This window comes from Melopsittacus undulatus, chromosome Z, assembly GCF_012275295.1.
Source record: "Melopsittacus undulatus isolate bMelUnd1 chromosome Z, bMelUnd1.mat.Z, whole genome shotgun sequence".
Classification (NCBI taxonomy): Eukaryota; Metazoa; Chordata; class Aves; order Psittaciformes; family Psittaculidae; genus Melopsittacus; species Melopsittacus undulatus.
Window position 1 is genome coordinate 57,098,773 of NC_047557.1, and position 27,746 is coordinate 57,126,518.

The following is a 27,746-nucleotide window of genomic DNA, read 5'->3' on the forward strand; positions in this document are numbered from 1 at the left end:
AAAACAGCAACTACTAGTCCAGTCTTTGTATCCTAGCCTCAGAGAACTAGCTTTGCATTTGTGCATGAAATTTGGTTTTTATAAAAATGTGTTTAAAAGCATTTCATAAGGTGCATATGGACTATTTTCACACAGCAGCTTGGAAAGGAAGATTATAGCAGCTGTAAATTTGTTACAAGCCATGAAACAAGCTTCAAACGCATACCTTCGGGGTGGAAATGACTCAAGATGGTCCAGTACAATCCACAATCTATTTTTGTGCATGCATATTTACAAACAACTCCATCAGAAAATTGCATTTTCTGGCTTGCATACACCTTTCATACAAGACAATATGGTTGCACTGAAAGGTGAAATATTTTCTAAACTTCCAGTCCAAAAATGAGAGGAAGTGCAAAACTGCCTACCTACCTGAGACTTGATCAACCAGAATACGAGAAGTAATAATGCGTCCATAATGGGAAAAGAGCTGTTCCAGTTCCTTCTGGGTCATGGTTTTTGGAAGTCCACTAACGTACAAATTTGCATCTCTGATAGAAGCTGAGCTTGGTCGTGCATAGGAAACCTTAGGAAAAACAGTAAAAAAACTAGACATCAAACACTTTTTAAACAATCGAAATAGAACTGTGTAAATTGTTCTTAGAGTTTGGAACGTTTTTTAGGGCAGCCAGAAAAGTTAGCTTGCAAAGCCAGCTAAGTAGGGTCTTTTTGGGGCTGGCTTCTGTGAAAAAAATCAAAAGAATGCAACACAGGCTGTGCAGAAGCAGCTGACTACACAAACCCATATGTAATTTAAGGAGTACTTTCAAATAAAGGGGAAAACTAGGTACACACACAAGCTTTGATGGGGAAAAATGTTCTCGGTTAGCTTACTGTGAAATTACAAAGACAAGTTTAGGAAGATCTAAGACTGTTTTCCTTTTAATTATTATTAAGTTTAAAAAAAATGCATGGAATAAAGATTTCAGATTCTATGTCAAAACCACAAGGAGCCCAAAGCTCTTAAAGGTTTGCAAGTGTTTTTCAAGTGCAATGTGCCCTCTGTACATGTGTTGAGCTTGCTATCAAATGATATGCTATCATTCACTAAGTCCAGACACTCTGCTACATTACTTTTATAAGCCTAAAAATGAATGGCAAAAGTGGGAATGCAACTTGCATTTCATCTCAGCAGCAGGTTATCAATTTCTGCACCAGAAACAACACTTCTTACAACTAAGTGCCAAGTGACAGTGAGCTTCTCAAGTCGTTCTGGACAGATGTTTCTACTTGCTGCCTCAAAGAGCCAGTCAGGAATATTTTAAGATTATCAATCATATTCTTCAACCCTTAGACACATGCTACAAAAACAGTATCTTGAAGATTTTACTGTCTCCCACAGAGTCTATATAAGTGTTTTATCCTTATTACAGGGAAGACTAGACGACAGTATCCATGCATGTGGAACAGGACAAAACACTTTATTGGGGATTTCACTGTAGAAAATATTAGGATAAAAAGGAGCCTCAGAAAGCAGTCAGATTTTTCTCCTTTCCTTCCCTCCCTGCAATGCAGGGTCAGCCAGCTCTGGGAAGCTGAACTTAGCTCCGTAAACGTATCTTTCACCTAATACTTTGACATTTATTTTCAAATCCTCTGTCTATATCATTTCCATGCACATCAGCAAACTCTTAGACTCCTAAGGAACTACAGTAAGAGGCAATTGAGACAGAGCACCCTGGAGGACTAAACAAGCAGTACCCTGAACACTGCTGTGATTGTTCAAACTTTTACCAGTAAGCTTTGTGCAAGGGATCTTCCAAAGCTGGCTGAACAGGCCTGACCTACAAAATTTGTATCTGTCCAAGATAATGCACTATACAACACAGATCTCTGCAAGTCACAGCACCATGCTCTTCTAATGCAAGAGCCTCACAAGAGCTAAAAACTTGTGTACAAAGTGTTTGCCTACTGATCCCCCACAGAGGCAGCTGGAGATAACCTCAGCCTTTTCTCCTAATTAACTGTTTTTGGAGATGTGCCAATTTAATAGCAATAGAAAAGCTGCCAGTGTCCAGCCTTACAACAGGAATAACAGAATTTCCCAGTTTCCATTCAGTTTGTCTCAACTGCGTTAAAGCCACACTGAAGAACTATTTTCCACTGGCGTTGAGCCCACTGAACAGAAGACTCCTTAGCCCTTTTCTACATGCCTCCTCACTTTTTTGTATTATTAGAAATGTGCACTAGGGAACTGTCTACAGAATTACTCATGAAAACTACCACAATGACAGTGCCATGTAGAAAACCACAGACCCTTTAGCAAGAACTGATCCAGTGTGTATGATCAAAGCGTAAAAAATGAACCAACCAAAACACTCCACCAGGAATCTGCTATGTGTAAATCCTACCTCAGCTTCATATGTCACAGGGACCTCTTCTATAAATCTAGTCACAGATATAACAATGACATTCCATTTTGCCTTGATTCTTGCCATTTAAGAAAGTCTACGTAAGATTATTCCTAGAAGACAGTATCAACTACTACAGTCAGATTCCCACAGCAAGAGTGTTCAGGACTTATGTGCTTGTAACCTGCCACAAGAAGCCTCTTTAACTATCTGAACTGCAGTAGCAAAAAGTTATTATGACAATTTTGCAACACTGGAAGTAATCTGTCCATATACTTTGCAGCACAACTTTTAATTGCAGCAACGATGGAATCTTGTAAATTGATGGAAATGAGAGACCAGATAATACATGTTATAAGAACAGCAGTCACGTTCATGCACAACAGAATACTTGATTCCTAAGAGCCTTTCACAAGGTAGATGAGAAATTTAGCAGATCCTCCAGGAAAGGCTTCTTAAGATTTCTCAGAACTTGCTAGAGTAGATTCAATACTCAAATCTGTATCTCATCAGCAACATTAGCTCTTTCAGATGAAAACACGAGAGACCCTACTGTTATTTTATTTTGCCATTTTGTTTAACCATTCTATTTTCTTATACGATTTTTTGCAAAGTCAAGGACAATAAGCAGCAGTAGAAGAACTACAGAAATAAAGCTCAGGGGCAAGCAGTTTTGCAAGTCAGGAAGAGAAGAGGAATTAAGTTTCAGCTACCAGCTGTACAGCAGATTGATGCAGGTGGGGGTCAAGTGGTTGATTTTACAAGTTCTGTGCTTAAGGGTTTAACACCAAACTTTCGTAAAAACGAGGTTTTGGTTTTTGTTTTGTTTTCCTTAAAAAGTGGTAAATTTGCTTCCAGTGTATGGCTGTGCAGCCAGAGCCCTATACTTGTAAGATATATATGTTTTTTCAAGTTTTGTATGCTCAACCCTTACATTACATACGTGCATGTTTAGAAGAACAGTTTCTGTATCTTGAGTCAGTTTCCTACTCTTTTACAGCTAAAATTACGTATCTACAATAAACTCTCTGTGCACCAGGGAATAACAGGTAACCTGCACCAGAGACAGGAAAACAGTGGACAGCTTGCCAAGAAGCAAGGACAGTGATGTCTACCCAAGAGGTAAACAAATACAACAGCTAAGGAATAAAACACCTTAAGCAACTTGCCCACCTGGTTTATGATCACCGTTAATAAATAAAAGCTCCATATGCCATTTGGCAGGATGACCTTAAGGAGACCAAGGGCCAGAAAATGGAGACAGACTGCCTAAGAGTCAGGACCAGAAACAATAAAATCCTCAATTACCAAAATCCAAGCAGTTATGAACAGCTAAGTTAAATTTTCAAAATAAACCCTTTCAGGCCCCCAAATTCAGCCCAATGTAGGAGGGCACAGCAACAAAGTCCATTTTGTAACAGTTTATTGTGTTTGGTTATTAAAGTTGGACATTAAGGGAAGGAGGTGAGGACAGACACTACTTATAGATAAACCAGAGGAAGAAAGCTGTATAGCTGCACACAACAACTGGCACATCCCAGTTTTATCTGTCAGATTTTAATTCTCTCTGGAGATTCACTGAAAACTGTTCCGTCTAGTCCTATTTAAGCTGTCAAACACAAGTTTTTCTTTGCATTTGGCCAGGTCCTCTGGAGAGGAGACAATTTCTGTGAGTGACCACCAACTAAGGAAGGAATAAAACCAGTAACTTATATTTTTATTTATACAAGAAAGCTACTTACTGACAGTCAAATAACATTTCACTACTAAGAAACTCAAAAACCCCATGGTTTGATTAAGGAGGTACTGTGGATTTTATATTAGCTTTGAACTCAAATACCTGTTACTAAGCTGTTTTCTAAGCATGCATGCTTGCAAGCACTTAGAATAAAGGTTGCTGAACATAAGCCTCACAAATTCCTTTCAAATAGGGTAAAAGTCTGTGTGAATAGAGAACATCAAAGGTCTGCCAAAGCCCTTAAGCTATAGTTTATGGCACTACTGTTTCCCCAGTCTCTGAACTACCTAGACTTTACTCTAGAAGTAGTTCTACAGATGTTGAGAGATTAAAATGACTCCACTTTCTAAGCAACCTAATGCAGTAACTGGACTTTCCATCCAGCCTCCTACTACTGTCAAAGTCATTCTGATTTGATGTATTAGACAGAATAAAACTGAGAAAGTACAATGTAAGTAGAAATGAGAGTTGTGTTTTTTACAATTCAAGAAAGACGTACATGTAAGAAGCAAAGAAAAAACCTTAAGTCAAAAAAGTGACCTGTGAGGTCACTGCTGAATACCTAAAACTTCCTTCCCTCCTGGACAGTGATGCTAAGGTAGGGTAGAAGCAAATGATAAATTCAAAAGATCTGCCTGATCTGCAGTTCATGTCCAGTAGTGCTGAGAATGAAACTAAAATTTTCTTATCCGTGTATCACACTGATGGACCTCCCTGGTGATTATGACAGCCCAGTAGCACAGATGTGGATACCATAGTTCTTAAAAAAGCAATCTGCCAGAGCAGATTTGTAGGTCTGAAAATCATGTTGATACCCCTGCTCATCATATCCAGTGACTGAAAGATCACCTCCAAGCCAAAGATCACCCTAGGAGGCAGGAAATCAAGCAAAGGTATTGGTGGGGAGCTGCTTGGGTGAACAAGGGATTAAACTGTAACATAAAAGTTTGTACTCTGTATGAAAGCAATACATAAATGATGCCAAATCATGCATGGATGAGGTTATGCAAGCTAAAGCTCACCTGGATTTGAATTTAGGGAGAGATCTGAAGGGCAGCAAAACCAAGATCTATACAAATGTATTGGCAGCAAAAGGAAAACTGGGGAAAACATGAACCCACTGGTGACCAAGGGAACACCAGAAGAACACAGAATACTCAGTATACTGTTTCCTTGTCTCAGTCTTTACCAGCATAAGTGACCTTCAGGAATCCCAGGCCCATGAGACAACAGAAATTCTCGAACAAGGAATACTTAACTCTCAGTAGAGCAGGATCACACTGAGGAATAGTCAAACTGCACGAGGTCCATGTGGCCTGAAATTTTGCATCCACAAGTACTGATGGAGCTGATGAATGTCACTGCAAGGCAAGGCAACTCCCGGTTGTCTTTGGAAGATCATGAGGAACTGGGGAGGTTTCTGAGGAGTAGGATAAAGCAAGTATCTCCCATCCTCAGGACTGGCAAGAAATTCTCCTGTTCTCTGGGCAGCTACAAGCCACTCAATCTCACCTCCATCTGAGAAAAGGTGATTGAGAAACTGATCATGAAAATCTCCACTCACATAAGTGACAAAAAGGTGAAGTAGTCAGCACAGATTTATAAAGGTGAAGTCATGTCTGTCCAATTCAATGATCTTCTATAATGACATGACTGCCTTGGTAGACAAGTGAATAATCATGATGTTGTTCATCTCAACTTCAGTAAGACTCGACAATCTCTACAATAATATTCCCCACAAAACACACATTAAGTACACCTACATGTACTTAAGTACACACTAAACAAGTATAAAGCACATAGTATTTAAGTGGGACAGTGACGTAAACTGAACTACCAGGTTCAATGGGTTGTGATGAGAGGAATGAAGTGCAGTTGGAGGCCAGATACTGGCCTCTTTAATACTGGATCCAATATTGTTAAACATCACCTGCATGATGGGGCACAGTATACCCTCAGAAACTTCACAGATGATACAACTTGGAGAAGACAATAGGCCAGAAGGTTGTACTACCATCAAGAGAAACCTCAACAGACTGGAAATATGGGCAAACAGGAACCTCAAAAAAATTCAACATCAGGAAAAGCAGTTCTTTCTGAGGGGGGAAATAATCCCACGTACCAGTACATTCTGGGAGCTGCCTAGCTGAAATGCAGCTTGGCAGACAACCTTGAGTGCTGGTAGACACCCAACTGATGATAAGCCAAAAGAATGCACCCTTGCAACAAAGACAGCCAACAGCCACCAGCCACCTGAGCTGCATTAGTGGAGGCATTACTAGCAAGTCAAGGATAGTTATCCTTCACCTTTAACTCAGCACTGGTCAGACACTTCTGGGAGGCTGTCTCCAGCTCTATGATCTCCCAGTATAACATGGATATCTACAGCCAGATAGAGTCCACTAAAGGGCAACAGAAATGATTAAGGGACTGAAGCATCTCTTGCAAGGAAAGGCAGACAGATCAGGCACTGCCAGTCTGGAGAAAAGGCAGCTCAACAGGATCTTAGCCAGAAAAATCTGACAAACACAGCAAGACAGACAGAGCTAGACTCTTCTCAGTAGTATAAAGTAACAGGAATAGGCAAAGTGCACAAACTGGAGCAGTGGAAAGTTCATTTGGAATTCTGTACAGATTTCATTCAGAAGAAAACACCTTTTCATGGTAAATGGTGGTCAAGCATTAGAAGTTACTCAGATTCTGTAGCTAAGCCTGGAGATGTTTAAAATCCAGCTGGACCCAGACGTGCCTGCAACCTCAGCCATTCTGTGATACTGCAACAACACATCTTGAAGAAATTCTTTGAAACAGACTTCTACCCAGAGTCTGGAAGTAACTTCAATCAAGTGAAGGTAACAACACCAAGAGATAAAGGTCTTTGTATAAAACCATGGATAAAGTAATTTTCCCCCTATTCCTTTCAAAAGGAGTTAAAGATAAATAATGTGTTCCAAAGGGGAATTAACACTGCTGGACACATGCTGTTACATATCAAGGATATAAACTCACTCTGGGCCATTCAGAAGGGGCAAAATCCACAAGAAGTGTTTCTTAACTTCCTGCAAGTTTACCTTACACTACAAAACTGGAATATGTCAAGATATAAAGCAGTATCTGCAAAACTCCTTTCAATTTTCCTCTGACAAATATATGACTTTTTTCACATGACAGCTAATCCACTGATATCTATTGCCCATGCCATAGCTGGTAAATGTCATTTGGAACAGAGTTGGACGTAGCAGTTAAGGCCTATACTGAATGCAATTTAAAGAAAGCAAGTACGTTAAAGCAGTAAATTCTAGCCAGTAAATATTCCCATTACCAGTTCAGTTTTGGTGTCACTGCCATTGAATTTTTTAAATGTACAAGGTATTTTTCACATCTAGTAACATATACCAATCACAGATTACCTTATGTGGAAAGTGTAACAGTGATGACTGCTGTATTCTAGTGGTTGCATACCAGAATGTAGGCACATTAGTCACAGGTATAACATACAAAGTGAAATCAGTACTTCATTACCAATATCCAAACGCTATCTCTATCTATCTTGCTAAGGACCAGAAGTTTCGGCCAGGGAAGAAATCCGGAGGAAACACAGAACTTCAGAAACTTAGTGTGACTGAAGCTTGATTTACTTGGGCAGAACATTACTAGTTATCTGTGATTATTCCAAGTAAGCACAACTAGAAAAAAAATATGCTCTACAAATTGCTACTTGTATAAGGGAATTAATTCCCATGCAAAAGAAGCTTGCCAGAAGTATCGGATATACCATTTCTACACATTATTGATCTTGAAGTCCAGTTATTTCACTTGTGATACAGATTTAAAGATTCGCCAGATTCATCTCCTTACCTGTATCCTCTCAGTTGACTAATTCAGTAATTACCTGGCCACAGTTCTAGATTCAGTTTCTTCAAACACTATACATATGCACTGAATTATTAGCTGTGCTAAAATATTACTTCCACAGGTACTTCAACAGGTGAATACTGAATAAGTGTTACTGTTATGCAGTGTCAAAATCACTGAATACAGCACAAATCAAGAAGTAGCCACAAGCCTACAGTTTTAAATAGTTAATGATCACATACACTGTACAACATTGAACACAGTTACCCTGGAGACACCAATTTAAAAACAGTTTCACTGTAGCTTTGTACTGCAGTTAGTAGGAAAAATCACTTGTTTCTAGAAATGAAAACATTACCCACTAAATCCATGTATTTCAACTGCTTTAATATTTAATTTCTCTAGCATCAAGATAATTAGATTTACAATTTTCAAGTCAAAACTGTGAAAACTAGCAGGTTAAAGGATTTTCTAAAAAGAATTTAGAGACCCAGTTCCTGCAACTGAATGTTTCAGTTTCTTACGGTATGCTACTATCTATAGGCACATTAGCACCATATTTCCATAAAAAAGATCTCCTACACTATTGGTAGTATAGAAAGCAAACAGTGTTTGTACTACCTGCAAGAATTGCAGGAATAAGTGATATTAAATTCTAAACATCTTTACTTGAGATACTCTTAGAAGTAAGCCTTTAAATCTGATTTTTTTCAGTGTAAAAATGAGTATTTCAATATATGTCTGCATTCAATAAATGTTTACATTCAATAACTTCCACTATAAACTTTCAGCTTAGAACACTGTTTGCCTTGTAGATAGTAACCAGTTCTAAGACTGTGCCAGTGTGGGAAAATACAAAAAACCCCACAACATAAAAAAAACCCAATAAGAAGTCCAAATAAATTATCACCCAGCCTGTACAAATGAAAATGCATTAAAACTTCCTGCAAACCAAGCAGATTTATATTGGGAAGGCACATCGCATAGATCAGGTCTCAGCTGTCACTAACCAGTGACAGGCTGTCTCTAACAGGAGAGTATGCTGCTGTACCTTCACCAAGTTTACTTTTCCTCCCCCTTAAATGAAAGATAGTTGCATTCCAAATAAAGCTTGAGGGGCACTTTTCTTAGTATACACAAGACTGCCTTGTTAAACATGTACATGCTGTCTCAAATTTAAGTTCTCAGTGCAAGTTTTCAGCTGTGATTATTTCTGTGGGCAGAGCAAATTTGAATCACAGCAGACTTCTCTCTGCAAAGGTAATTTAGACTCAATTCTGCAAAACTGTAAGAATATACTACTTACAGTGTCACTTGTGTGTGTAGATTAAATAAATATAACCATATCCCACAAATGCTTTACTTTTCCAGCCTGCCCTGCAATAGGCAACACATTAAAAAAATGGACATAAAAAGTAACAGCTTTTCAGCACTACCACCAGAAAAGGTTCTGCTATTTTAGTCCATGTCTCATGAAGGGTGGAAGGTCTGACAGTGCCAGAGTAGCAGTCCTGAGAGGTCAGCCATGGGATCCACATCTGTTCTGTGCCCAGGCAGCTGAGGGCATGAATGAAATCACCTGACAGTTTGCTCCTCCACAGAACAGATGAAGTGACAACCAGATCTGGCCATGAAGTAGTAACTGATGGGGGATCATGATGAACTACATTTCCAAGGACAAATGGCTCACCAATACACTGCCCTGGTATCAGAGCTTTCTCTGCAAAAACTACACAAACAGGATGTATTTATAACGGAATTGCAAAGTCAGTAACTGTCTCAAGATACTGCAGCACAGAATAGTATCAGTTGCTACTTGTACTCTTGAAAATGAATCCTCTACAACCCTGTCACACAAGGATTGCTATACTGACCAGGGCAGCCATTTCCACGTCAAAATCAACTGCCCAACTAGAACAGTGTTGAAGCTCCAGTTTCTTTATGAGCTTTTTGTAAAAGCAGGTCTAAAATCTGGTGTAGTGGAAAGTGACCCTTGTCACAGCAAGGGGACAGGATTTTTAAGGTCCCTTCCAACCCAAACCATTCTATGATTCTGTAATTCTATAATGCTTAGTTATTAGTGATGGGCATAGTAGTTCACATTAGCATGACTAGCTAACACAGGAGTACCTTTATTTTATAAAGCTTTTCCTTTGAACTAGCATAATTTTATCTAGGTAATGACTTTGCTGAAGAGCTGTAAGCTAAATGAATATACCACACCACACCCAAGACTCACAAATACAAACTCAGTATGGCATCTGAGATGGGGGAAAGAAAGGATGTGTTTCTCAAAATTACATAATGACCTCTCTGCAGTTAACTTCCACTGAAGTGAAGTCTTGCAGATGCAGTCTCACAGCTTTTGAAACCTATAACAGGAAAGTGTCCACAGAGACTGACCTTGCGAAGTGTGAACTGGCTTTCCTTCTATGTTCCTGATATAATCATTGATGAAGACAAAAGGGCATTCTGCTGCAGAGGTCAAGATCAGAAAGGACAGGTATGATGAGTAGGATGGATTGGCTTTAAGCTGCATTGTTTCCAGTAGAATGGGCCCTAAACTGTGTTAGAATCCAAATTAATTCTGTAATCTTTAGGTAATTCTGAACACAGGTACTCTACTGGAAAGACAGAGTGGATGAGGAGAGTAACTGAAATACAGAATTCACCAGATCTGTTGGTAATCTCTTCTCCAATGGTAACTGCACTTCACCTCAGTTAGCAACTTCAGTTCCTAGCTGTTGACTGTGCTCCTTTTCTGTGTTTTGCTTGTTTTTTTTGTGTGTGTTTTGCCTTTGAAAGAAGAATAAAATCTACAGTTATAACTGTCTTTTTAAAAATAAGAATTAAAGTACATTAAAAGATCAGAAACAAGAGATCATTCAGAAGTCATTTTTAGTTTCCTACTTTTCACTTTCAGATAGTCTTGAAGTCCTTCGTCTGTCCATTCCTGATTCTGATGAACACTCTGTCCCCACTCATGTCCAACCAGTGAACAAGAGCATCACAAGTTTCAGACACTTACAATAAAAAACACATATAATTTCATATTTCAGAAGTCAAGAGTAAACAGAAGAATACCCAGCTCAGGAATAATAAGAACATGAACAAAATCTCAGAACAACAGACCCCAATACTCCTGCTTTGGGGGTTGATGTGAATCTGTTCACAAGTTTTCCCCTATTCTGAAGGAAACAAGTAGGCTTCAACTTTCGTACAGTGTGTCTAGGGAGCTGCTGCTGCTGACAGACAGTGGCAAACACATCCCTTCTGTCTCTCTTGCATTATTCATTCCACAGATACACCTTACAGAAATGCACAAAACATTCATTGCCACTTACAGTTATCACTTCACTGGAATACCTTAAAACCTTTCAGGAAAAACTATTACTGCATAAAAGACATCTAGAGTCAATATTTAAGATGTTAAAAGAAATTGTAAGCCACTAGCTTAATAGAGGTCAATTTGTCCAAAAGACTTGCATAATTTCAAAAACAAATGCAGCCATGTTTTACAATTAAAATAAAACAAAAAGCATTATTTGCACAAAACAAGTATTTGTATTAAAAAAAAAACAACAACAAAAAACCACCACCAACAAAAAAAACAAACCCAGACGTATTTTCCATGCCTGGCATTTGAAGGCTTCCGGACATGTGGAAGCAACATCCTATTTAAATAGCATGGGAAGCTCAGAGGACCAAAAGATGCATAAATGATTTCAGTAGGAACAAGCAGCTTTTTGTTGCCTTTGTTGGCTTTTACCACTTGCATAGGGCTTGGCTTTTAAGCAACACTTGCAGTCATCTTTCAGCTCCATTCAGTGCTGTTGGACACTTCTATTACCTCAATTTCTGTGTCAGAACTCCTCTAACGTAAGCACCAGTGGTTTTTGGCTGCAAACCTGCTTGGCAGTCTTAGGGTGTGCTCCATCGGTCTATAAATCCTCTGCCCCAGGGAACTCAGGGACAGACTTCTGTAAGAAACTCTAATTAGCTACAACACAGCACTTGGGGTCCAAACAGAAAACAAGCTGTGTAGTTACAGAATCATGGAATGGTTTGGCTTGGAAGGAACCTTGAAGATCATCCAGTTCCAACCCCCCTTACCAAAGGCAGCGACATCTTCCACTAGACCAGGTTGCTCAAAGCCCATCCAACCTGGCCTTGAACACTGTCAGAGATGGGGCAGCCACTACCAAAGCTGATGAAGTAGTAGTTGCTGGAGGCATGATGAGCACATTTTGTAGTTCAGCCTGACACACAATTATTTTCCTCAGAGTAGTTCAGCACTGATGAACAACCATATGACCATAATATGGTTTACAGGAAGTGACAGCAATATAAATTCAGAAGTTAATCCTTCTCTCAATATTATTCAGCAACATGAAAAACAAGCAGCTAGCTTAAGCTGGAAGTAACATTCAAAGTATTAGGGGATATGGATTACAGTGAAGAACAAATTTTACTTGCGAGTGAAGAGTCATGTGCAGGGTGAGGAGGTGGTTTATAATGGAAATGCTGTCAAAGCTTTACCTGTAACATAGCTATAAGAGTGTATAATTATCATTTATGTAACTCCTGAGAAGTCTGCGGCAGGGGTGGGGGAAACAACAGCCACAACAACAACAACAACAAAAAATCAAAACACCAAGCACCTTTACTTTTGTTCCAAGACAAATTGTTCCTCTGCTTCAGATCTGCTATAGCACTTCAATTTTATCTTAAGAATACAGTCCTGAGGTATTTAATTACCCTGTCAAGACCACTAATGGTCTGGCACCATGCCCTCCTTTCTCAATCTTTGCTGACTGATAGCATCAGTAAACCTCACTATATTTAATTAAACCTCCACATGGGACCCCTTTTGCTACTCACTAGATCAATGTTCTTTAGTGCTGAAGAAAAAAGAAAAAAAAATTGAGAATGTAAGGAGGGTTTCTCTCACCTTCACAGCTCACTTGCTTTTGGGATTTCAACAGACTTTTACACAACTCAAATATTCGATTGCTCCCCATGGACATTAGTCAAGGAAAAAATTAGTAAAAGAAGTGACACTACCTAAATTTTCCTCTACAAGTATCAGCAGTGAAGACAGGAACAATCTCAATCTATTATCTATTATGTCCCTACCCATGGCAGGGGGATTGGAACTAGATGATCTTGAGGTCCTTTCCAGCCCTAACTATTCTATGATTCTATTATCTGCTGCACCAACTCCGGAATCAAAACTAGTGTGTTCATTTTATCTGCATTTTGTTGTTTCCTACTGAGTGTACACAACATTTTCAAGAGTACTATCCCAGCTTCATAGAGGTGGAGATCTTTAACAGCCAAGTTAGAGGTTAAGTCCTTTAAAATTAATCTTACTTTAAATCTAAGCAACAGTTCAAGGCAGCAAGTGAAGCTGCATTGCATAATGCCCAGTTTTAAGGACACTTTCACTCAGAGGACACTAATAAAGTTGTGGCACATTCCTCACTTCCAAGTCTTATCTTGCTGTACTGCAAAACTTCAGTATATATAAAGCTGAGAGTTCAGTATTCACTGTTCTATGCAGAAGCGATAACTAGCTCTTCTCAGTATACAGCTTTCTACAGCAGGACCTTTTTAACTAAGTGATGATGGCAAAGTAGGACATCTGCTTATAAGCCAAGGATCTTGTCAAACGTCATTCCAATAGGAAGCTGGCAAAATGTTACTTTTTACTTTTTTTTTAAAATATATGCAGAGCTGTAAAGGAGTGGGAAGAAAACCTACAGATTCAATACTTCAGATAAAATATTTCTTAAATCTCTAGTCCCCTGGCAGGTGCTAATTGACCATGTAAACACCCTAACAGTCCACCAAACTTAGAAGGAAACCTTACTAACTGATTTTTAAGAATGACTAGGCTAGGTAATGCACAGCTAGATAAGCAATGCCTCTTTAAAAAAAATGATAACTCCAAGGCATCTAGCCTGCATAAAATACTTTTTTTCCACTAACACATATTTACATATATATACACATATAGCTCTTAAACAGCTCTATGCCAGTTCAAGGACAGGCCATTTGTCTGTCCACTTAAGACAAAGAATCTTATTGCACCTTCTTCTTAATATAGAAGTCTCTTACACCACACTGAATGGCTTGAGCTGGAAGGGACTTTAAAGATCATCTCGTTCCAATTCCCTGCCATAGGCAGGGGCACCTTTCAGTAGATCAGGCTGCTCAAAGCCTCGTCCAGCCTGGCTTTGAGCACTTCCAGAGTTGGGTTTCTTTTTCCTGTATGATTAGGATGAATAGAACCAAGTTTGGCAAATAACATCTGTGTGTAACTTTTAGCAAGGCTCACCCTACAACCAAATGTAAACCAAAACCTAGCAACTTATAAAATTCCTTCTGTCCTTTTACACATTTATGATTCAGTTCCTTTTAAGAAAACTGGAGACCTACCTCAAGTTGTCTTAGCAGACTAGGCAAAGCTGCTGGGGAGGATGGGGAGAGGAGATGGCATGCTGCTGGCAGTTGAGACACGCAGCGGTGGACCTGGGAAAGAGTAATCCTCCTCAACACATCTGGGACAGTGAGAGCAACTGTGCCAGCTTTTCACAGCTTTGGCAGGTGTGAGGTAAACAGCAGTGGGCAGCCATAGCTGTCTTCAGCTCAGCCTGGGCTCTGCATCCTGGACTAGAGTCATCACCTGCCTTTTTCTGTCTTTGAGGATTTCTTAGGTAGAACTCATTAACTAATGGTGAAAATACAATGGTATGAATTGACCTCAGATCTGCACGATACCCTAATCTGGTGGGATAAACTATTTTCTTTGGAATATACTTCACAGTAAAACAGATGCAATTCCAAACTATACTCCAATTTTGTAAATTCCCTCTTTTTATGCCTAGTATAACCAGAAACATTTGCATAAGACGTTGTGGACACTGATTTTACATTTTTTCTCCTACTTCCTGTTACTGTTTGCACAAATTAACATGACAGAACAAAAAGGAGGCGAAGAAATGCTTCCAGTAGCAGGCTGCTCTGGCATCTATGCACTATTATTATTACTTGTTGCGTTTGATTTAATTTCTTATTGTAATAGAGGCAAGGGTTCATAAGGAGATGAGGATGCCTCTGCTAAGTGGACACAAATCTGTCATGGATTCTGGAATTCGTTTTTGGCATTTTGCTTGGTGATGGCTTACCTTAGTCTGGTTTTAAGTTTGTAAACACTGACATACAGCAGCCTAGTAGTGGCCAACAACAGATGTTTCAGAATTAAGTGGGGAAAGCTGCCTCAAGCTTCTAATTACATCTTAAGTAAAGCATGGATTTTAGAAAAGGGACTTCTACTTAAGAACTGAAATTAAAATGACACAAGGAAGAAGATGGCGATGGTATTGTTGATTTTTAGTGTGGCTTGTGAGTACAATTCTGAAAAGACAAAAGGGAGGACAAACAGGCTGGGTCAGAGTTAGCTAAAAGGAGGGGAAAACGGAAATGGGAAGAGCAATCAGCAAATTACATAGTTTGTGCACATATTTGCTTTACTCATTCTGAGCAATGAGTTTCAAGTGAAGCCAATATGAGAGCTTTGTAGGTGAGTTCCTGGAAGTTACCTCATGTACAGAATTCAAAACTTATCTGTGAAGTTTAAATATAGCCACTAAGTAGGGGTTAGTATGAAAACAGAATCTGGGGGTACCCACTATATCTTGTTTCTGAATTTTGTGGAATCTGTGTGTTGCTGGTTGTACTTCTGAGTGACCTTTCTTGCATTCACCCACATTTTCTGAAGCACATTAAATCAAAGGTTTGAGATGTCTTCTGGACACTGCAGAATATGAGGGAATTTGTCTAATTACCCAAAGCAGTTTTACTTTCGTTATCAGTTGTAATACAAACACTAACATGATCTGCCTTAATTATATAAAACAGAATACAATTTTCCAATTAACCAATGATTTTGAGACACATTTTCAAAACTGACTAAGGGACTATGAATATTTTGCCCCTATGGCAATTTGAAATATTTGGCAGAGATTGTAAGTTCAGAATGCAAAAGATGTCAATTCATAGTCATAAAATACCTGTTTGACAGTATTATTGTGTTTTTTTCTCCATTTTGTACTATCATTCTGCTCACCAGAGTTAAGTGAAGGGTTTTTTTTTCCTCTTACACTCTCTGGAATATAGTCATTATTCAGCTAACTACTGGAATATGTTCTTTAAGTAGTTGCACAGAAGATGATCTGTAGACTAAAAGTCTGTGGAATCTGTTGCTCTACTTAGACAAATCAAACTGATACTTAAAAAGCAATAGTGAAAACTATAGTAAGAAGTTATCTTAGCCTTAGTTCTTACTTTGCCAAGAAGAAAAATTGGTGAATGAGTTGCATATGGTTCATGTATTTCTCAGTCCCGGATTCTGAAGGTAATCCAAAACCACTCTTTCACTTTCAAGTGACATTTTTTTGCAGCAAAGTGCTCCATGACTGTAGTAGTCACAGTGAAAATGCTCCTACAGATGATCTCATAGTAAGTTCATCTGTATCTTCTTAAGTTTTCCCTAGAGCAAGTGTAGGGGAGCCACTCAAGATTTCTGCTCTCCCAGGCAGAAGCCAGGCCAACAAAAAGAATGCACTGAATTTTCTTGTCACTGTGTGCAAGTAAGTGGCTCTTACATGCAGTTTGCTCTTATCACGTTTCTCTATTTGGTAAGAATTGATCTTTCAAGGACAACTTAAATGATAAAAAGTCATGGGCAAGCAAGTGGGTAAGCAGACTAATCACTCTAGACAAATTTTCACTGGCTTTTAAATACATGAGCACCAAATTACTTCCCAGCAACAGCTTCTTCCAAAAGAGAAGACAAAAAACATTTACCTTTTCTAAGATACAACTTATTTTCATATTAAGATTGATAATTAAATTAAGCCCAAACTTAACAGGCTGCTTGCAACATGAATACAGCCGTTTACATTGCAAAAACCCCATAAATTATGCCACAGAGAGCACCTTATTGTATATGTAGGTATACTGCTTTGCACAGAAAAAATATATATTCAGTGACTAACAAGCTAGTACAGAAACAAGAGATCAGAGGTATGGCATGACCCCAGTATAGACAGTCACACACATCAAGATGAGGACAACTCCCTCCATGTGGGAATGTTCTCAAGTCACCCACAATATAAGGGTCCACCACCTAACCAACAAAGTTCCTTCCAGTGTTATACACTAATGGGAAACAAGCATTTCTACAGAAGTCTCCAAAATGTACAGTGCTAACAAACATCTTTTGAAATCAAAATACCCACTAGCATTGCGAATATTCCACCACTTTTTATATGAAGGGATATATAAAAATCTCACTGACATCCATTTTTTGAAGTTAGAAGTAGACCTAGGGATTAGATTCAGAGTTTATCAAACTTTAATTGAAGTATCATCTCCAAAGAAAAAGGAACACTGTGGTGTATAAACAGTAAGCAGTTTCTGCAAAGGTCCTGGTATTAAGATCTGGTGACTTCTTCCACCCAGATATTGCTCCCAAGAGGCAGTGAAGGCCTCAGACATCAACTTTAATTCTGCTCAGTATTACTCTCAGCTCACCCGAGAAATATGCAAATTATGAAGCGCTTCACAGTAGGCTCAGGATTTCTGTTGATTCAGGTAAAGGCAGACACACTCTTCGCTAGTTGCCTTTCAAGTCACTGCCATACAGACATCCTCCTCCTTTTAACAGTAGAAGCAACTGTACAATGTACAAATGCCTCAGTCTTAAAACTTATTACGAATCCACCTAGCCTCTGCCCCTTCTGAAGTGAGGAAGTAAAAGCAGCCTCTTTAAGCAGTCATGAAAACTCGACCTGAAACCCCACTTATGCCCAAAAAGGAAGAGTAAAAGAGAGGGGACTAAAGCAGCTCTGCCCCTCAAATCACATACACTAACTAACACTGAAGGCTTCTGCTCGAGTTAACTGGGCTGAACATAGGTAACTAGACACCAAGATTTACCTGTAACATGAACAAGCAATACTTACAGACATATTTTCTAACTAAACAAGTAGTCTTTTTTTGTTGAAGAGGTCCTCATTTTAGCTTGTGACAACTGAAATGTTCCAGGTTTTCTTTAGCTAAGGACATTTCAGGCACAAATCCCTGAAAAATTACATATAAACTTTAATCTCACTACAAAGGCCTTTGGTGTTGTTCACAACCTACAATTCTATTTTCACGTCCTGCGAAGGCAGGAAAGGAAGAGCATCATTATTACCACCCACATCTGTATACTCTATTTTCACTTCTTTCCCACCCCCAACTTTTTTTTTTAACAAGTGATTTTTAGTTGCAGAAATGCAGTCACTGTATTAATTACTTAGCAAGGTGAACAAAGATTAAGAACTCACATACCAGCAACGAAGTCAGTCACTGGAAACTTGCTTAGAGGATCATTTTGGTTTCAGAGACCTGGCTTGACTGTGATTCTCTATAACATACTTTTTTACCTGGCTATATATAGTTACCAGAACTTCCAAATTTCTGCTCTGGACAGATATTTTTTCATTTGTTCAAATCAAGACACTAAATGCAAAGATACCATGTACCTGCAATACTATTGCAACACAAACCAATTCCCTTTCTCATCACCACCCAAAAGACAACTTCAAAGAACTTGGAACATGAAATGATTTTCCTCAATTTTCCCCCAGAGCAGAAAATGGGAGAGACTGCCAGGGAAGGGGGGTGGTGGTGAAGCAAGATGTCTGCCAGAAGCACATAGGGAGCTTTCTGCAGTGAGGCATTTATCCATGTATTTCATTCATTGTTACTCTGAGTCATGACTCATCATTTGCTAAACAGCAGTATTTAAGTTTCAAATAGTGTAATCCACTTTATTAAAACTTGTGAATCCAGAACTGGTACCATACCATACTCTACCATAATTACTGCTATCTTATTTTTGTCTGTCATTTTTAAGTGGCTCTACACTGCTTTTTAAGTTTAAATCATTTTAGAGGTGAGCTTTATCTTATGGCTCAAACATGATCCTAGTTGGAGAGAGGCCACAATCTGAGCAATCAGCTAGCAAACCCTGATAGTTAATAACAAAAGATAGCCTGGTTGAATATTGATGGCCTTCAGGCACATAAACACATTCAAAACTCTGCATTGCCTGATTTATTTTTATTTCATCTCCTCTTTCTCAAGCTTTTGGAGCTCAAACAATTGCTCAAGTGAGTATCCTCACTCTTTTGATAATGGATCAGGACAGTAGATGAGAACAAATAACCCAAGTTTTCTGCTTTTAGAAATTCTAGAAACTGAATTCAGTAAACAAGAGGTGCAGCAGCTACAAACAAGCAAACAAAAAAACAAACAGGGGTCCCAAGCATGAGCTGTAGAGCCTTAGAAGTCCAATAATTTATATTACCAAAGGACTTGTTTCAGCATTTAATTTTAAGGATTTGTAAGAGAAACAAGACACTAGCAACCTAGAAAACGGATTATTAGTAAGTTATACAGTTATTAAAGCAAAAGCACATAGTACACTGTTAAGACTATATACAACATCACATTTCTGTAACTGAGGCATACAAGAAAATTCCTCAGTTAAAACAATTCCAAGCTCACACCTAAAATTTTAAGTGCATTAAAAAAAAAGAAAGAAATTTTCTACAAATCATAATCTAACTAAACCTAAAAAGACTACAAAGGACTAACCATCTGCTACATAACATCTCAGTCTATTTCACTGACATTAGCAGAATGATTAAGTTACACTTGGAAAGGGAAAACAAATCATGTATCTGATCAACAATAAGCCAAAGCATTTCAGTTTCTTTAAATCATAATTACCACTACATACTTTTATGGTTTTAGTTTGAAGTCTCAATCCATTCAGAGTACTGATAGCTTTTTCAGCATCCTTCGGTTCCACATAGTTCACAAAGCCATAACCCAAGCTCTGCCCTGATTAAAGAGAAGAAAAATGATCATTAATATTACAAGTGCTATGAAATAAGTAACAGTGCTTAACACACATACAGACACATCCACCATATACTGCTTGTATTAAAGACAGCATCTGCCCCACAGAGAATGTCAAAGGCTCACCACACTGAATTTTTCCAGCAAGGTTACTGATTTTTTAACTAGCTTCCTTTGTTACCATGGGCCACCCTACGTTCAACACAGAAATGGCTAAGGCAGTTTAATGAAAGGCTTAAAAATCGCTATGCAAAGCAGGATCATGAGTTTGTTGTGATCTGTTAAGAGACTAGAGGCAGTTCAGGAGTTTCAAGGGTAAGACAGTGTCAAAAATCCACTACTTAATTTGGAACTTTAACTGAACATAGTGTAAACGGCAAAATTCTGGACCAGTGCTTAAAACCAAGTGCACTTCAAATACACCATAGTAACCTAATTTCAGCAAAATTTGAAGCTGAATTGCTGCAGATGTTATTCACAAACTAAACAGACCCTCTAAGCAACAAGAAGTTGCTCATTGTGTTCCTATATTCAAAACAACTGGTACAAGTAACTGGTCATGAGCAAAATATCATCCAAAGATGAAATATTTTCAGGTTCTTTTAGTATTGGTAATTCAGATGATAGATGAACAAAACATTCTTAATTGTTTAGTAAAAAGCCCACCACTACTGACATAACTTTGTACTACCACAAGAGGACACCACCACCACAGCCTCCAGAGCTATCCCCATTCATCCCAACCTCTTCCTCAAAACAGCACAGATGAACACAAATTAACTGGCTAGATGAAGTAACAAACATGTCAATATTTGCAAGCTATTAATAAAACCATCCACCCAAACCCAAATGGAGGAAGTGCTGAGCAACATGCTCTAGACCACCCTACTCTGAGCAGATTTGGTCTACACAATCTCAGAAGTGCCTCCAACCTCAGCAATTTTGTGTTTCTATAACAAACAAGATGGAAATACGCAAAAGCATTTCTGTATTCGTTTACAGCTCTAGCTAGATATAAGCTAAAGTTCCTTATTTTACAAGAGCCTTTCCTTTATTAGTTTGATAATAGTACAGTAATTTCTGTACCTGTTATCTCCATCACTCTCACTGTCCACAGAAACTTTTCTCACCAGTGTCTCAACAAGGAGCAAGATAAATGAGTGTCTTTTTTGTGCATGGCTTTAAGTCTTGTCTCCAAACACAGAAATTCTGACCTTTGGCATCAGTAATCTCCTAGGAATGATTCTATCTAAACCACAACCTTAAAAGATATCAAGATCTCAAAAAGAAAACCAATTCATGTAAGATGTTTCAAATAGATTACCCACAAATTCCAGAGTGAACAGAAAAAGATGTGCAGAAATTGTTTCTACTACCTCTCTGTTAACACAGTCTGTTTTGCACATTGAAAACAGTCGGACCACTAGAAGCAAAAAACATACCAGCTATTACTAAGGACACCATTCATGACAGGTTCTTCATGAGACATGCTAGTTCTTAAACCTGATGAATATTAGCAGCCTAGGCTATGAAGTTGCACAAAATCCAGTAATTTGTTCAGGACAAGCTTGAACTGGTTTCTACAGGTTTATTCTGCAATTTTGCAACTAAAAAAAAAAAAAAAAGCTTTTACTGTAAGGCTGGTGGAACACTAAGGCAGGCCACCCATGGAGTTTGTGAAGTCTCTACTCCTGGATTCTGACTGGATGTGGTCATGGGCAACCTGCTCAGGGAAAACCTGCTTGAGAAAGAGGATATGACTAGATCATCTCTGTAAGTCTCTTCTGCTCTCAGTGTTTTGTGAATGATACGTTTTGTTTCATTTGGACTACCATCCAAAGTTCAAAGATGCTCAGATCTGACATTCCAAAGGCCTTATATTTGCAATGGTTATGGCAGAATTTTTCAGAGACTGACATTCCGCCTAAAGATTAGTGGTTCAGTAACACATTATCAAAAACTCTGAGTTGAAAATAAAAATCACTTTCTTCACAGAAGCTCCTAAGAAAGATGAATTTTGGCTCACAGTAAGAAATACAAATAATTGGAAGTTGAACCTGATTTCTGGAAACAGATGCGCAAGGGGCTGCTCTTCAGTATTCCAGCTTGTGTTAAGGGAAGATTCTTGTTTAAGAAGTTTGCCAGCTCATATGCAGATGGCTGAGTTTTAGAAAACCCAGACAAGCATTTCACAAAATGAGTTAGAAGCAGCTATTTCTAACAACCCATCAGAAACTCCAGTTATTGCAAAGTATGTCTGACAGCTGGTGGTATTTCTCAACTGGTGGGGAAATGCCAACTGGGTTACAAAAACTTGGAAGCTCAGTTTTTCCAAAGTGTTTTCCTGATGTACAGGACTTCAGTCAAAACTTATGCTAGTACCACTGTAGCTGTAGAAACCAGAGAAGTCCCACCTGATTGTGGATTTCAGATGGAAAAAGAGCAGAACAGCAACAGCACACAAATTTTACTCAAGTACAAACACCTGCCCAGTGTAAGTTCTCGTTCTGTGCAGCTTTCCCCCCCCTTCCTCAATGTCCAAACATTCTGCTTTCAAGACAAAGTAGAAGTTAGATGCACTTAAACCAATTCAGCCAGCATTTATAGTACCTAAAAAGGAGGAACTTAATTTAGCAACTGTAATGGCTAATTTGTAGTGCCTGAAGCCAAGGTTTAAATTGAAAACTAACAAGAAACAGCTCTGGACTTCAGTATCTCTGCCTCTTCTACAGAGAACTCCATTTGTCGAGACAGTAATCTCACGCAGAACACACACTTTTTTACAAGTCTAGTAACAAAGTAGATCATATCTGAGTCCTTGATGGGGTGATGGAAGAAAGAAGATAAACCTGTAGCTGTCTGCAAGTTAAACTTCACATTTAAATGCATATTATTTATGGCTCCATACAGTTATTGGCTCATCTCCGTTTTTCCAATTTGTGCTTAATGACACTACAGTCTGAAAAACCTCTGACAGCTCTCCAGGTTAGCTGTCCTGGTGCTCAAATATTGCATGTTTTGGTATTACGAATACTCAGTTTAGGCTTTGCTAGATCTTCAAAATTATGGCCTACTCAATCTCAACACAAACAAGAGACTGTGCACATCAGCTATTTATTCCGTTATTCAGACCTATAAACAGTATTAAGTTTAGCTTATCCTAAAGAAAGGAGTGACTGCAAATTCTTTTTTTTTTTTTTGCAAGTCATTACACCAATAAACACTTGCCACCTTCAAGGGGAATACTTTGCTTATTTACAGAAGTGAGCAATACTTCTAAAGTTACATGCTCAATCAGTTTTGCAGCTTCTCTTCAATAGTTCTTGTGGCTATGTCACAACACTGTTTATGGCCGTTTCTGTACACTTTCTACCAGATTTTATGGTTGGAGTATTAGACAATGTGGTGTAGAATAAAACAACTAACTAAATTATGGGTAAAAAGAAATCTGAAATAGACAAGCCAAACAGACAAAATGATCTGGATGAATGAGGAAAAACAGTGTGACATCCATTCTGCTTCAACAAAACTGCCAAGAAAAAAAAAAAACAACCAACAAAACTAAAACGACAAAACAAAAAACAAACAAGCAAAAAACAAGCAAAACCCCAGACACACAGAATTGTATCTCACAAGCCTGGTAAGACAGCAAAGGACTTAAAGCAAAGTTTCTGAAAGGATTTGAAAGTTCATAAACTGCAGCTTGTATTTTACATAACTGACATTGCAGCAAAGTCAAATTCAAGTGTGTCAGAAAACCCTTTGTCAGGCATCTCTGAATCTAGGCATGCTTTATCTATCAGGTGGGTCACTACCAAATGTGCTATGAGAAAAACTGAAAAGCACTATGCTGCCCACTTTAATAGGTGAAATTTACATTTATGTTTCAATTTTATGAGCTTCATAAATATCACTTGACCACCATATACGATAACACATTAATTTATCACATAATGCCAATTTACTTTTCAGAATTTCAGTTAATGTATAGAATGGACTATTAAGAAGATTGGCAAACAGTAATTTCAAACAATTTAATTGCAATGCACAGGCTCTAACAACAGTTACCAGAACAAGAATAACAAACCAGTTCTACACTGCTGTTTCACAAGTCTACTATAAACAAAGCCTATTTAAAATACTGTGCACAGCTGTAAAACATTAAGAAAATCCACTGCTATATAATATTCATACAAAGTCCCAAATGGATGCTATCCTTAGGAAGTGGTCATACAAAGTAGCTATGGTTAGGAGCAAAGTTTGTTAATGACATTCTTAATGTTTTAAAGTAGCAGCAACATGCCCTAAGACAGAAAAAAAGCCCTTTAATAGAATTCGCAAAACAACAACATTATCCTTCTGGCAACAAGAACACTCAACTTTTTGAATAGGAATAATCAGACTCTAGAACTCTACTTAAGCAAAAGGGCTACTTGACTATTTCCAGCAATTGTTTCAACATGTCGAAGCAGACAGATTATAGCACTCCTGTTGCAAGAATTGGGTTTTAGAAGTGAAAATCATGATGAAGACTTAGGTTGCACTACAGGAGATGTGTCACAAGTGAAGAAATCATAGAAAAAAAATAAAAAAAAAATCAAGAAACTTAACTAGGTGTCCTGAGGCATCCCCCAGTTCAGTGATGGGAGATTAGCTAGTGAGACTTGTCACGTACAACTACAGATTGCTCCAGAAAGAAAATTAAGACCTTATCAAGTCAGAGTGTAGAGCAACATGTCACTTGTCTTCCTACTGGATGCTGTAGTCTAAGGGTTTCACTTCAGCTGTATTTAGTGTCAAAGTGGACCTCATCTCCCCTATTTGAATGGGACACTTGACATCACTCGCTTCTTGCAGTCTCTGCTGGCATTCTCAGCTGCACACACACCTTTCCCTTTGTGAGCAATTCAGAGATCATATATCCTGATTGTAACGTGATTCAAATACAGCATTTGCTTTGGAAACCTGGTGGGGTCTACTTGCTATTGTCTGTCTACTGGCTGACAATTTTTAGGGATGGATTGCTAGTGGCAATTACGTGTCCATGGCATCGATCCATGCCTCAACTGGACTGAGAGCAGCACCTGTTAAAGACAAGTGCAAAATAATGTAACACAGGCTTTAACACTCCCTAGATAATTACCATCTCTTACTAGCTTGTTCTTCACGAATAATTTTTACCATGTCTATGCTTCCTGTTTCTCTAGGAAACCCATAAATTATTTGCAAATTAAGCTACACCGGAATGTAAGAAAAACTGAGACATTACAAACTACATCATTTACCCCCACCAAGGCTGTTTTCTTCTTTCCAGCAGACCTGCACTGAGGTTCTGCAATACACAGAAGTTATGTAAACAGCTGAACCAGGCCAGAGGGGTTGGAACCAGATGATCTTTTAAGGTCCCTTCCAACCTAAACTGTTTTATAACAAAGTCCAGTCACCTGAACCATGCAATCCTGTTAACAGGAGCTCACCCAAAACTGTTCAAATGTCATTTACAACGTTATGCCTTAAAAGAAAGGCTTGAAAGGTAGATCAGTAGAAACTGTAACTTAACACATGTTAAGCAAGCCCTCTAAAAAGACACTTCTGAAATACTGTGAGAAATGTATCACACAGGAAAAGTCCCTGTGAGGTTACAAATGCACAATGACCTCAAGTGTTGCATTTCACCACTCCTGAAAGAACATATATGGTTTTCTGTGTAACATCATGTTTAGAAAGCATCTGACATTAGTTATATTTCATGACTGATTAAAGCATCTTGGTAATTTGTTAGGGCTTTTCTACATGTTTTTTGGGTAGACTAAGCCTAACCCCAGAAATTTCTGGCCAATATCAAGTCTACTTATCTTGTGCTCTTTAAGTCTTCTGAAGTTTTGAAGTCAGTTGTCTTGTGAACCTGTACCCTCATGATTCTCCTCTCTAAATTGCTACAGCTTAAGGAAATTTTCCTACATACATGATTGTGAAATGCCCATCTTCCCAAAATCCAGAGCCAGTAACTGTATAACTATTTTTGACTGAGCACACAGCTAGTGTTTTTTCAGCACTACTCCACGAGTATACAATATTACCGCTGAATAACCAAGACGTGCTGAAGAGCAGCAATTTCAGAAGAGGTTCTACTTGCTGCGTTTCTTCCTGGGGATAACTCCTTGCATTCTTTCCACACGTTCTCCTTACTGCCGTGAATCACAACACTAGCCTCAAACAATGCGGCAAAATGCCTGCGAAAGCTTGGCACACCCACCACACGAGGGAGTCCTTGGCTGCCGTTTTCCTCAAAGCCATGGAATACCCAATACAAGGGCTGAGCAAGCTGCTTCTTGGAAGCGATTCTTGATTAAACTACAAGAGTACCCAGCTAATCCTGCATCTTGTCTGGAATTCGTAAACATTCTTGTAAGGCCTTATTCCTTTCCATGTGGTCGGCAATTTCATTCACTTTTTTCTTGGGGAAAAAAAATAAATAAAAATAATAGAGCCAAACAAATACTACAGGCAGCTGAGGTCTCAATCTTTTCAATATGTATTCAGCTTCTTATGAGGTAAGACTGAATCACTTCTATGGAACTAGCTCATTAAGGAGCAAGTAAGGCTAGGTTTGTAAGTTCCACCTTTCTCCACTTACCTCCTTAAAAGATAGAAGTAATAAGAGAAGTAGCCCCACCAAGTGCTATCAGTGCTAGTTCTTAGGAGAAAAAGAACCCAAACCTATCATTCAATTTCAAATTATCATCCTGATAGGCAGGTTAAATAAAAAGCAAAACATGCCAGAAGAATACTTGCACTTGGTTAATAACACATCTGAAAACTAATTTGTATCACTAAGCTATAAAACTAGTTTCATGGTCTAGTACAAAAATTTACCACAAGCACACACTAAACATTCATTGGAAAATTAAAAGTCTCAATAGCAAATAACATTCACACATTCCAGAGGGCAACAAAAAACTGAAGATAAGGAGGCATTAGGAAAAAAAAAAAGGCAGTATTTTCTACAATACAGCCATTGATAATACTATAGTGACATTCCCATATAGTGACATTTCAGGCTATTTCAACTTCTGCAAAGAGATTTTACTGCAAAATAATAAAGGAATATAGCTACCAAGACCTACAGTATTACACAAGTTTTAAAAATGCTTATCTTCCAAAAAAGTTACACCATTTGCATCAATATATGACAGTGAAGAACATACTTCTCAGGTTAAGTAATAAAGTCTAGGAGCTGAAATTTAATGTCTGTAGTCTGCAGGGAAAAAAAAAGTATGAAATCTAGCAGACTGAGGAGTTTAATTTCAGCTACATAAGTTGTCTTCAGTGCTTTGCTCCTTGAATATCTGTCAGCCAGTTCCTGATCTAAAGGGTGACTTTAAGGGTGACTTTAAGGGTGACTTTAAGGGTGACTTTAAGGGTGACTTTAAGGGTGACTTTAAGGGTGACTTTAAGGGTGACTTTAAGGGTGACTTTAAGGGTGACTTTAAGGGTGACTTCAAGGGTGACTTTAAGGGTGACTTTAAGGGTGACTTTAAGGGTGACTTTAAGGGTGACTTTAAGGGTGACTTTAAGGGTGACTTTAAGGGTGACTTTAAGGGTGACTTTATTTAAAGCTGTATGCTTAAGTTTAATTGTTAAAGATCTACTAAAGTACGGTAAGAACAAGTCAGCTTCCCATCTTTGTGAACAGGATCAAACCAACTTCACAGCAAGCTGAGGTTAGGCTTTATTCTGACTTTCATTATCCTTAAGTTGCACACTGGTGGAAAAATGCAGTT

The 27,746-nt window shown here is 38.4% G+C and overlaps 1 protein-coding gene across 3 annotated transcripts in view; it reads right to left on the reverse strand.

The window, feature by feature from the left end:
* The window catches only part of ELAVL2 (ELAV like RNA binding protein 2), a 95,830-nt gene that overhangs the window by 10,316 nt on the left and 57,768 nt on the right, over positions 1–27,746 (reverse strand). For all 3 annotated transcript variants that reach the window (XM_034072836.1, XM_031054235.1, XM_031054234.1), the window contains exons 3-4: positions 19,841–19,944; positions 412–565 (exon numbers count right to left, since the gene is read on the reverse strand). In XM_034072836.1, coding sequence (XP_033928727.1) covers positions 412–565; positions 19,841–19,944 — 258 coding nt within the window. The remainder of the gene's footprint in view (positions 1–411; positions 566–19,840; positions 19,945–27,746) is intronic.